The 13,110-nt window shown below is 45.1% G+C and overlaps 1 protein-coding gene across 1 annotated transcript in view; it reads right to left on the bottom strand.

The window, feature by feature from the left end:
- The window catches only part of LOC115470076 (glutaredoxin-3-like), a 122,957-nt gene that overhangs the window by 49,646 nt on the left and 60,201 nt on the right, over positions 1–13,110 (bottom strand). Inside the window, exons 5-6 of the mRNA XM_030202970.1 lie at positions 11,637–11,809; positions 11,395–11,456 (exon numbers count right to left, since the gene is read on the bottom strand). Coding sequence (XP_030058830.1) covers positions 11,395–11,456; positions 11,637–11,809 — 235 coding nt within the window. The remainder of the gene's footprint in view (positions 1–11,394; positions 11,457–11,636; positions 11,810–13,110) is intronic.

The following is a 13,110-nucleotide window of genomic DNA, read 5'->3' as shown; positions in this document are numbered from 1 at the left end:
CTTTTCTGGAAGCCAACAAAATGCGGGAGACACCTTCCAGCAAGCCCAAGGTTTCAAATTCTATGCTCTTGACATCCAAGCTGTGAGGACCAGGGATTGGAGGTTAGGATGCAGAAGAGACCCCTCATTCTGCCTGATGAGGGTTGGAAAACAGTCCAATCTCCATGGATCTTCAGAGGATAAGTCCAGAAGAGGGAACCAGATCTCTCTCAGCCAGTAGGGGATGATTAGTGCCCTGGTCCAGCCTGAGTTTCAGCAAAGTCTTGTCTATAAGAAGTATTGGAGGACACACATACAGGCTACCTCCTCCTAATGTAGGAGAAAGGCATCTGACGCTAGTCTGCTGTGTGATCTAAACCTGGAGCAGAACTGGGGGACTTTGTTGTTGAGATGAGTGGCAAAAAGATGCACTGAAGGGGTGCCCCACTCTCGGAATATCTTGCGGGCTACACCCATAATGAAAGACCACTTGTGCAGTTTGCAAAACCCTGCTCAGTCTGTCCGCCAGACAGTTGTCCCTTTCTGGAAATTAAGAGACTGGAAGATCCATCCAGTGAAAGAGGGCCCACTGCTACATTCCCAGTGCTTCCTGACACAAGGGGTAGGATCCTATACCCCCCCCCCCCCCCCCCCGCTTGTTTACATAAAACATTGCAACCTGGTTGTCCATTTGGATGAGAATAATTTGGTTTTGTAGCCAATCTCTGAAAGCTTTTAGAGCATTCCAAATGGCCCGTTGCTCAAGGAGATTGATATGCAGTTCCTGAGCACACTAAATCACATGGGTGTGAAGCCCATCTACATGAGCTCCCCATCACTGTTCCCCCTGAGTGGGAGTCCTCCACTTCTAATCCTGGCAGTGAGGTGTGCTGATTAACTATCACATTTTTAATAGTGAAGGACAGGCAAGCTCTGAATGACTCCAGGGAACCTGCCTGTCCCCAGTGCTTGAAAACACAATATTGAAGCACCACCCCCACTGGCAGCAATGCAGTCGGAGGACTCCTACTTAGCTTAGAGGGAACAGTGCTCTCCATCCCAGACTGGATGCATCCATCGTTAGTACCTTCTGAGGAGGTGGAATTTGTAATGGTAGTCCCACAGTCAAATTTGTCCAAATTGTGCACAAGAGAAGGGCATGAGACAACCCTGGAGAAATCTGGATGACATCTGCTAGGTTCCCAACCACCTGAGTTCACTGGAAAGTTGTCCACTGGGCGTCTCTTAAGTGGAGACGTGCCATGGGAATGACATACACTGTGGTCATATGGCCCATCAATCTCAACATTTGCCAAGCTGTGACCTCCGCTGATAAGGTCTCCACCCAGGCCTGTGAAAGAAATGTCCAGGCCTGCAATGTGTTTAGCAGGGCTCCTTTGTACTCCAATCGCTGGACTTGGAGAAGGTGGGACTTGGGATAGTTTATAAAACAACCCTTAGTAGCTCCAACACCCAAATAATTAGGCATATTGACTCTGACACCCCTCCCTGTGATGTACTCTTGACCAGCCAATTGTCCAGATAGGGAAACACAGACTCCCAGACTGCATAAATACACCACTACTACCGCAAAGACACTTGGTGAATACCCTGGGAATTGAGTCAAATGGCAGAACACGGTACTGGTAGTAGTGTTTTCCCATCTGAAATCTGAGATGCTTCCTGTGACTGGGAGGTATTGAAATGTGATTGTAGGTGTCCTTTAGGTCCAGAAAGCATAGCCAGTCATTTGCCTGAATCATGGGGAGAAGGGTACCCAGGGAAATCATCCTGAACTTTTCTTTGACCAGGAATTTGTTCAGGGCCCTTAGGTCTAGGTTTCAATACATTACAAAAGTCTTGTAAGCCAGTAAATATCATTTTTAGTTCACTGCAGGTAATAATATAAGGATGAACCAACCATTCAAAAACAAACATTATACTTATAATAGATCATACTAATCACAATACAGTTGACAATGGAGTAAAGTGGTTAGTCAGCAACTTGAGAAGTATCTGGATAGGTTCGAAGTCTTGCATGGTTCTCAATCTGGGATACAGAAATACTTCAGTACCGAAACCGTGGTCTGTTCGATTGTAGCTTTTGGGAAAACTTTGTTAAGTCAGGGAAAGTGTCCTATATTGGTTCAATTTGATCTTTCATGTGCATTTGACCTTGTGGACCATGAGATTTTGCTGTTAACACTGAGCAACTTTGGAATCCATGGTGCTGTTTTACAATGGTTTCAAGATTTTCTAGTTGATCGTATTGTGTAAAGGGAAATGGTATGTCTGAAGTCTGGAGGGCTCCCTGTGGAGTACCACAGGTTTTGCCCTGTCACCTACATTGTTCACTATTTTGTTACAGTCCTTGGGAGAAGTTGTAGAGCAAGCTCAATTGTGTTTCTTTGTATATGCTGATGGCATTTCAGTCCTCTGCCCTGTATTTGATAATTGGTTCAAATCTCTTGATGGAATATTTAGCTGTTTTAATCTGATTGAGATTTGGATTGCATTACACAGATTGAAATTAAATAAGGGTAAGACCAAGTTCTTATGGTTGGGGTCCATGGATCATCCTTTTTTTATATCAACAATTTACAGTTGGAGTGGATAGGTTTTCCTTTGAAAAATCAGCTTCAATACTGGGGGTCGAGGTGGACAGTACTATAATCCTAAAGCCTGATATAAATCTTGTTGTCAAGAAGTGTTTCTTCTTGTTAAAGAGACTTCAGTTTATAAAGAAATATTTTAATCTCCCTGTGTTTCGATTAGTAGTTCAATCTGTAATACTGTCAAGGATTGACTATTGCAGTATACTTTTCTCAGGCTGTACTAAGGCTTTATTAAGAAGCCTTCAGATAGTGCAGCACTGATTGATCTACTCTTTGGGCAAATTTGATTCAATAACTCCTTATATGCTAAAGTTGCACTGGCTTCCTGTTGAAGAACAAGTTTGATTCAAACTTGGGGTTATAGTTTTTAAAATACTTTATGGTATAACTTCATATTACATGGGGGAAGACATTTAAAAACTCATTATGTGGTAAATCTGAATGATTACGTAATCAGGTTCTTTTAAGTCATCCCTCTGTGCGTAACGTTAAGTATGGTGAAATTAGATCTTACCTGCTAATTTTCTTTCCTCTAGACCCTCCAGACCGGAGGACATAACCCACGCGTCTTGACCGGTCTGGAGGGTCGCTGAGGAAATTAGATTTTTTTTCCACATCTATTTCATATCAAGTGGTACTGCGGACCAAAGATTGCAAGTACAGGCTCGTGTAGGGCTGACAGGACTGGATGTGGGCAATGAGCATCGAGGCCTGAAATGTCTTCCTCCCAAATGAATCCAGTGTCTAAGCGCTTCTCTGCATGGGGGCGCTGAGGCATGAGTCCTGGAGCTCCTAGCATGTTTAAGGGCAGATTCGACCACCCCGAGAGCAGTGTGGCAATTGGGCCTTCTCAAATCAGGGAGCCATTTGGATACAATACTGCATATCCACCTTCTTTGGTGCCACCTGCACTGAGAGGGGAGAATCCAAGTTCTCTGTCAGTGTATCCTTAAGGACGTGGAGGGGCATAATCGAAAGAGGCGCCCATGTCTCCCTGAGGACGTCCTCGCAGGACATCCCGGCGAAAGGGCGGTGAAAACCCGTATTATCGAAACAAGATGGGCGTCCATCTTTCCTTTCGTTTTGATAATACGGTCGGGGACGCCCAAATCTTGACATTTAGGTCGTCCCTAGAGATGGTCGTCCTTAGACTTGGTTGTTCCTGATTTTCGGCGATAATGGAAACTAAGGATGCCCATCTCAGAAACAACCAAATGAAAGCCCATGGTCGCGGGAGGAGCCAGCATTCATAGTGCACTGGTGAACGTGACATGCCAGGACACCAACCGGGCACCCTAGGGGGCACTGCAGTGGACTTCAGAAAAAGATCTCAAGTACATAGCTCCCTTACCTTGTGTGCTGAGCCCCCCAACCCCCCCCCCCCCCCAACCCACTACTCACAACTGTACACCACTACCATAGCCCTTATGGGTGAAGGGGGGCACCTAGATGTGGGTACAGTGGGTTTCTGGTGGGTTTTGAAGGGCTCACATTTACCAACCCAAGTGTAACAGGTAGGGGGGGATGGGCCTGGGTCCGCCTGCCTGAAGTGCACTGCACCCACTAAAACTGCTCCAGGGACATGCATGCTGCTGTCATGGAGCTGGGTATGACAACTGAGGCTGGCAAAAAATATTTTTAAATTTTTTTTTTGGGTGGGGGGTGGGTTAGTGATCACTGGGGAAGTAAGGGGAAGTCATCACCGATTCCCTCCGGTGGTCATCTGGTCAGTTCGGGCACCTTTTTGTGGCTTGGTCTTAAGAAAAAAAGGACCAGGTAAAGTCGTCCAAGTGTTCGTCAGGGACGCCCTTTTTTTTTTCCATTATGGATCAAGGACATCCATGTGTTAGGCACATCCAAGTCCCGCCTTCGCTATGCCTCCGACACTCCCCCGGGAACTTTGGTCGACCCCGCGATGGAAAGCAGTTGGGGACGCCCAAAATCGGCTTTCCATTATACCAATTTGGACGACCCTGTGAGAAGGACGCCCATCTTGCGATTTGTGTTGAAAGATGGGCGTCCTTCTCTTTCGAAAATAAGCCCGATAGTAACATAGTGAATGATGGCAGATAAAGACCTGTTCGGTCCATCCAGTCTGCCCAAGATAAACTCATTTTACATGGTATGCGATACTTTATATGTATACTCAAGTTTGATTTGTCCTTGTCATTCTCATGGCTCAGAAAAACCGTGTCCTTGCCCCGAAGGGCACCGAAGTACAGTCCTACCCTCCAACTCTAGGAAAGCTGCCTCTCCCGACACTGAGAGCAGTACCGTTTGCATCGATGCCGAAACCTTTCGAAATGCCGGTGCCAAAGATGACTGAATCTTCAGCCACTTTGTGGGAAGCAATTCTATAACTGGATGCCTCCATTTAGGCACCCAAATAACTCAAGATGCCTATTCTATAAGGGCACTTTAATGTGTGTTAAGTGTCCTTACAGAATGCTAGCATAAGTCGACACTGAGGGTCTTCTAAGACATCAGAAAAAAGAATTGCGGCCAAATTAAACTCCTCAGTTTTGAACAGAAAAAAGGGCAGTGTCCAAACTGAAGTCAGGGCTCTGGCCTAAAATGGGCCTAGTTGGTCCCCAAAACTAAAGGAAATAAAGTGCTGAAAAGCTATTAAAATAAAAGAAAAAAAATAGGGATACAAATTACAAATAATGGGCATTAAGCTTTAACATAATAAATAATAAAAGAAGCAACGTGAAATCAGAGATCAAGTGTTTATTTCAGTAGGATTTAGCACAGTAGAGCCCAAGAATATTCGTATTCGAATTTAAATCACTATTCAGCTGAATACAAATAATGTATTCAGGGCACTAATTCAGGGCCGAATCGAATTTGAATATTCGGTACAGCCCTAGTTTTAAGATTACCCACAATGAATCAAAACAAGAATTGCATGAATTGCATCTCTCACACATGTAAATTGTGATATCTTGAAGATCTGACTGACTGAAAATCGCTCAAGGACTGGGTGAAGAGTCACAGATTTAAAGATCATCATCTATTATATCACTTATGAATGCAATTTTTTCTGTTTGGTTTAGGTTAACTTCTCAGCAATTTACATCTCGTCTCCAGCATCTATTTTACGCTATCAAGTAACTAATACTCACAATGTTGATTCTGAAGTGTTGTACTTAATGCTGAAATCTCTCTTATTGGCAAGCATCCCATTCTAGACAATGGAATTTTTCATCTATATTCCATACAATTATATCTGCTATCAGATTTAAGCATAGCTTACTGAACACTTTCATATAAACACTGCAGCAATAGAAGTAGAAGGCAATTTTTCAAAGTCATTTACCTGAGTAAATTGGCCTTGCTGAAAATTGGCCTTCTGTACCCAGTTAAAGGACATATAGGCTCCACAGTGCAAGAGAGTTAAGCCAGGTAAAAGAGAGGCATTGTCATTGTCATGTTCAAATTAAAGGAGTAAAACAGCACACCCATATTCAATTTTCAATTGTATGCACACTATGTTTGACCAGTTCCTTATACCTTATTTAACTGTACAAAGAACTTTCTTGAGTTTAGCCACCCACCTATTTATCCCAACTGACTGTACCACTTATCTTGTCCCCATCTATATTTCTGCACTTGGCCCCTTGGCTACATGGTAAGCTGTAATATAGAAAATCATCTGCATCAGATCTATATTATTTGAATGTTCTAATGTGTGCTTATTTGATGTTTCATTAGTTTACCTTATTTATTGTATTTATGTTTATATTTGGTTATTTTTACTATTGTTAAGCTGTTATCAAAATTTTAAGTTTTATGTTCAACTGTACCTGCTATACATCGCCTTGGGTATATCTTTTCATAAAGGCGGTTTATAAATCCCAATCAATCAATAAATAATATTTTGCCCACTCAACTGCCTGCACAAATTAAGGGCCCTTTCTACAAAGCAGCGGTAAGCCCAACACAGGCTTACCGCTCACTAAAAAGGATGTACCACCAGGCTATGGCAGCAATCTGGCGGTACTTCCCACCCCCAGCGTGCCGTCAAATCCAGTGCTACAAAAATATATTCATTTTTGTAGCGCCGGTGTGTATCCAGCGGTAATCGGGTAGTGCCGCGTGCTGCCCAGTTTGCGCCAAGTTAGCGCTGGAGCCCTTACTGCCACCTCAATGGGTAGCAGTAAGGGCTCCCCCCCCCCTGAAATGGCCACGCGGCAAGTGCTTTACTTACCGCATGGCCATTTCCTGCAGAAAAGCAAGACCTACCTTAGGGGACCTTGGCGCAAGTCAAAAACATGCGCTGACGTGAGCGCAGGCCCCCTTTTGAAGCAGCTTGGTAAAAGGGGCCCTAAAGTTGCAAGGTATATGGGTACTTTCAGCATGCATACTTTGTGGTGGCTAATTTTTAAATAGAAAGAACATGGGTGGTTTCCTTTTTGAAAGCTGGTTACCATGCACCTGAGCCAAACTGCCCACACAAATGTTTTGGGAAAATTTAGGCTGAATAGTCATCTTAGATGAGGACTGGTTTGTGACTTGCTCTAGTCTAAGGATGGTACAAAAGAACACACTGGAAACTTTAAGTTAAGGTTTCCCTTCACTGGATGCCTGGTCTGGTTATTGAACAGAAGTATAAAAAAAATCATGGTTTGACAAGTATTTAAACACTAGTAAAAAAGGCCCGTTTCTGACACAAATGAAACGGGCGCTAGAAAGGTTTTCCTCGGAGTGTGTATGTTTGGGAGAGTGTACGTGAGAGTGACTGTGTGAGAGTCAGAGTGAAAGTGTGAGTGTGTGTGTGTGAGAGAGAGAGTGAGTCTGGGTGTGAGTGTGTTTGTGAGAGTGTGTGTGTGAGAATGAGAGTGTGTGCAAGTGTGTATGTGAGACACAGTGTGAGAGTGTGTGTGTGTGTGTGCGAGAGAGAGAGTGTGTGTGAGACACAGATTCTCTGTGAGAGTGAGTGTATGAGACCAAGCGAGTGTGTGAGTGACTGTGTGGCACATAGAGAGTGAATGTGATACATTGTGAGACAGAGTGTGTGAGAGTGAGAGTCAGAAAGACATTGTATATGAGAGAGAGAGTGTGAGCCTTGCCCTCCCAATCCATGGCCATCTGTCCCCTGCCCCCTCCATTCATCCTTTTCCAGCAATTCCCCTCTCTCCCTGAGCCCTGCCATCTCAATCCATGCCCATCCATGCCTCTTGTCACCTGCCCCCTCCATTCATCCTTTCCAGCAATTCCCTTTCTCCCTGGCCCTGCCATCTCAATCCATGCCCACCCATGCTTCTCTGTCCCCTGCCCCCTCCATTCATCATTTTCCAGCAATTCCCCTCTTTCCCTGAGCCCTGCCATCTCAATCCATGCCCATCCATGCTTCTCTGTCCCCTGCCCCCTCCATTCATCATTTTCCAGCAATTCCCCTCTTTCCCTGAGCCCTGCCATCTCAATCCATGCCCATCCTTGCTTCTCTGTCCCCTGCCCCCTCCATTCATCCTTTTCCATCAATTCCGCTCTCACCCTGAGCCCTGCCATCTCAATCCATGCCCATCCATGCTTCTCTGTCCCCTGCCCCCTCCATTCATCCTTTTCCATCAATTCCCCTCTCACCCTGAGCCCTGCCATCTCAATCCATGCCCATCCATGCTTCTCTGTCCCCTGCCCCCTCCATTCATCCTTTTTACATCAATTCCCCTCTCACCCTGAGCCCTGCCATCTCAATCCATGCCCATCCATGCTTCTGTCCCCTGCCCCCTCCATTCATCCTTTTTACATCAATTCCCCTCTCACCCTGAGCCCTGCCATCTCAATCCATGCCCATCCATGCTTCTCTGTCCCCTGCCCCCTCCATTCATCCTTTTCCATCAATTCCCCTCTCACCCTGAGCCCTGCCATCTCAATCCATGCCCATCCATGCTTCTCTGTCCCCTGCCCCCTCCATTCATCCTTTTCCATCAATTCCCCTCTCACCCTGAGCCCTGCCATCTCAATCCATGCCCATCCATGCTTCTCTGTCCCCTGCCCCCTCCATTCATCCTTTTCCAGCAATTCCCCTCTCACCCTGAGCCCTGCCATCTCAATCCATGCCCATCCATGCTTCTCTGTCCCCTGCCCCCTCCATTCATCCTTTTCCATCAATTCCCCTCTCACCCTGAGCCCTGCCATCTCAATCCATGCCCATCCATGCTTCTCTGTCCCCTGCCCCCTCCATTCATCCTTTTCCATCAATTCCGCTCTCACCCTGAGCCCTGCCATCTCAATCCATGCCCATCCATGCTTCTCTGTCCCCTGCCCCCTCCATTCATCCTTTTCCATCAATTCCCCTCTCACCCTGAGCCCTGCCATCTCAATACATGCCCATTCATGCTTCTCTGTCCCCTGCCCCCTCCATTCATCCTTTTTACAGCAATTCCCCTCTCACCCTGAGCCCTGCCATCTCAATCCATGCCCATCCATGCTTCTCTGTCCCCTGCCCCCTCCATTCATCCTTTTCCATCAATTCCCCTCTCACCCTGAGCCCTGCCATCTCAATCCATGCCCATCCATGCTTCTCTGTCCCCTGCCCCCTCCATTCATCCTTTTCCATCAATTCCCCTCTCACCCTGAGCCCTGCCATCTCAATCCATGCCCATCCATGCTTCTCTGTCCCCTGCCCCCTCCATTCATCCTTTTCCATCAATTCCCCTCTCACCCTGCGCCCTGCCATCTCAATCCATGCCCATCCATGCTTCTCTGTCCCCTGCCCCCTCCATTCATCCTTTTCCATCAATTCCCCTCTCACCCTGAGCCCTGCCATCTCAATCCATGCCCATCCATGCTTCTCTGTCCCCTGCCCCCTCCATTCATCCTTTTCCAGCAATTCCCCTCTCTCCCTTCCATGACCCCCCTCGCATCCATGCTCTTCTGTCTCCCATGTCCCAGCATGTCCCGCCCTCTTCTTCCCCCCCCCTTCGCATCCTTGCTGTCATTTCTCCTCTACCCTCCCGCTCCCATTGTTCAACTGCCCACCCTCTTCTCTTCCCCCTACATCCTTTTTTTTTTTTTTTTTAAAGTTACCTCCGTGGCGGCGGTTCCGGCAGCGTCAGGGAAGGAGGCGGCGCTCCCGACGTCTAGCCTTCCCTTCGTTGTGTTCCGCCTTCTTCTGACGTCATCCTTGACGTCAGAAGAAGGCGGAACACAGCGAAGGGAAGGCTAGCGACGTCGGGAGCGCCGCCTCCTTCCTTGACGCTGCGTTTTGTTTTGGTTTTTTTTGCGCCGTCGACGTCATGACGTTTGACGCGACGGCGGGGCAGAGACGGCTGGCAGCCTGGCTGGCTTCACACCACGAACGCCACGGACGCCACGAACCCCACGAACCCTTCAGGGAGTGTTTTAGTGACTTCAGAACGTTGTCCTCATTAGAACATTCACGGTGCGTTTTATTATATTAGATTACATTTGTGAGATCTCATCTGTGCTATAGAAATGCTAAGTAGTAGCAGTAGTGATTACTGCTATTGTACAGTACTGCTATTGTACAGTATAGATTAATGGGATGAACAAATCTGTGTTAAGGGTATCTATAAAAAAATACCGTAAGAAATTAATTTGTGTATTAAAATATATTTATATGTTTTTCTGTCACTTTGAACATTGATAAGTTGCTATGATAATGATATGTATCATTGATCCCTTCTGCTGCCTCTTTTTCAGTCTGTTTGCCTTTTGACAAATTATTATGTGGAAAATTAACTTGAAGGATAAAGTAAAAGCACCTTCAGTTCGTAAAGGAACCGACCTTTCTAGGACAGGGGTGGACAACCTGCAGCCCATAGGCTGAATGCAGCCCGTCATTGAATTTTATGCAGCCCCTAAAACCATGGTAAGTACACACAGAAACCGCCATTAATCTAAATACTGTACTTTGCAAATATTTTCAGAACAGCCACTCTACCAGTTTATTTCCATCATTTTTAGCTAAATTTGTACTTATCACAGATGATCTATGGAGTTCTGTGCATTTCTGGTTCTGTAGCACTGCAAGACAGCCTCATTGAGGATTATTTCCACAGTGACACTTTTTTGATTATTGGACTCCTGACGAAGGCCCCCTTTTAAAGGAAATGGCCTTGCGCTAATCACAGGGATTGGCGCATGGCCATTTCCGGGGGGGGGGGGGGGGGGGGGGAGACAATAAGGGTTCCTGCACTAACCTGGTGAAAACCGGACAGCGGATGGTGCTACCGATTACCACCGGGTAAGCCCCAGACCTACAAAAATACAAAAAAATTTTGTAGCGCCTGAAATGGCGTGCGCTGGGGGTGGGAACTACAGCTGGGTTTCTGCGATAGCCTGGCAGTAGTTCCAAATTCGCACACGGCAAGCCCTTTGTAAATGGGCCCCTAAGTACACTAACAATATCTGGCTTGCTACACCAACTGCTCAAGACAGCTTCATGATGCAGTCAGTGTGTCTGATTGGCATTGTGATTTTGGAAAAACCATAGGTCATGACTCTAAAGAAAATGTTGTCTGTCATACTGACTACAGAGAACCTGTGTGGTACTAAAAGCTCATGCATATCTGTTTTTGTCGGGGGTTTTTTGCTGGTCCATTTAAACGGATCACAATGGATGAACAGTTTAGTAATTCTAAACAGAAAATATTGTGATCAGGTTAGGTTCTCTGCAAGGTCAATTTACCAATGCATTTATTTAAAAAACTTTGTATTTGATTATGCATTTTTGCATTGTTGTAAACCACTTTGGGTGGTCCTTTGATGAACTAGAAAGACTCTTTTTTTTTATTCCACATTATAGTATTTAGTAAATATTCAAGGCTCTTACCTATCATCCAAGTTTTTTGCCTTGGGACATATTTTGTCCAATTCTCCAGACTGTGCAAGCTCCTAAAAAATATAAAATGTTTCTAATTTGTAAAAAAATATTATATTCTACTAGGGAAATTAGATATAAAACAGCTACACACTCCATATTTTTGGAACATTAAAAATAGATAGATTATAGACAGAGATTATATATATACAAATATATATTCTGAACACAAAGAAAGAATGTTTGTGTCTAACCTTTACAATATCCAGTCCTCCAACCAGCTCACCAGCAACATATAACTGTGGAAATGTAGGCCAATTAGAATAAGTTTTCAGCCCTTGTCGTACTTCCTCATCAGAAAATATGTCAAAACTGCTAAAGACAATTTTGTGGTCATTAAGAATCCCCACAATCTGTTTGCTAAAACCTGTAAATAGAAGACAAACTCTACGTAAGTATACTCAAAACATATGGGGCCCTGTTTACTAAGCCGCACTAGAGGCGCGTTAGTGTTTTTAGTGCATGCTAAGCATTACGAGGACCTTTTACCAACCTGTGGGGGAAAAAGGGCCCTGTGGTAGCAGTGTGTGTGGGGGGTGCTTTTCCTGTGCGTCAGAGCCCTTTTTACCAAAGTGGGTAAAAAGCCCCCACAAAAAATGGCCATGTAGTAAGATAACTCTTACCGCGTGGCTATTCGGCAGGATGCACTTACTGCCACCTGTGAGGTGGCAGTAAGGGCTCCCACAGTAACCCAGCAATGCCCGATTACCTCTGGGTAGACTGTGGCGCTAACCATTTCCTGGGTTATTTTTTTTTTTTTCCCCCGGAAATGGTGCGCGCTCGACCTGCAACTACCACAACCTGTATTGGGCTGGCAGTAGTCCCGGAATAGCCTGTGTTGGGTTTACTACCGCTTCATAAGAGGGCCCTTGAGTGCGCTGTGTAGATGCTTATACTATTCCTATGGGTGTCTACACGGTTAGCAAGCGCTGATTTTTAGCATGTGCTACAAACGCTAGCGCACCTTAGCAAACAGGGCTCATGATTTGTTAAAAACACTGTTGTTCACATTTAATTTTCAAATCAATAAAAATAGAAAATAAACTAATTAAGAATTATTCATGCTAAGGAACACAATTTTTTTTTCAATGTTCTTATGAGCAATATTGTTCACATAAAATTAGATCACCAGCAAAATAAACCAGTACATTAGTCAGAGATACTTAATCAAGATGAAGGAAGCACAACTTTGTTGAATTCAAATGTTTCAGTGATCAAGATAATATCCCACTGCCAGAATACTTATGGGTCCTTTCACTAAGATGCGGTAAGCATGTGCTTACCAGAATGCTTTACTGCAGGACGTGCTCAGGCGTCTTGCGGTAATTTTGGCATTGGCATACGCAACCCACACGCTAAAAAATAGATTTCATTTTTAGCACTGGGGCGGGTTGGGGGTGGAGGGTAGGCGTGTTCTTAACTAGTCGGTTACAGCAGCTACATTGCTGAGTGCTAGCCGATTAGCACATTAGCCCTTACCACCTACAAAATAGGTATTGGTGAGAGTTCATGCACTAATGGGAAAATTAGCATGTGGCCATTAATTAAAAAAAAAGAAAAAGCGGCCATTTTACCCATGCGGTAAAAATTACTTTAGTATGTGGGAATGACCGGTGTAACCCACACACTAAAGCCACTTTTTATCGCAGTTTGGTAAAAGGGCCCCTT

This window comes from Microcaecilia unicolor, chromosome 5 (genome assembly GCF_901765095.1).
Source record: "Microcaecilia unicolor chromosome 5, aMicUni1.1, whole genome shotgun sequence".
Taxonomy (NCBI): domain Eukaryota; kingdom Metazoa; phylum Chordata; class Amphibia; order Gymnophiona; family Siphonopidae; genus Microcaecilia; species Microcaecilia unicolor.
This window is presented reverse-complemented; position numbering and strand designations above follow the sequence as displayed.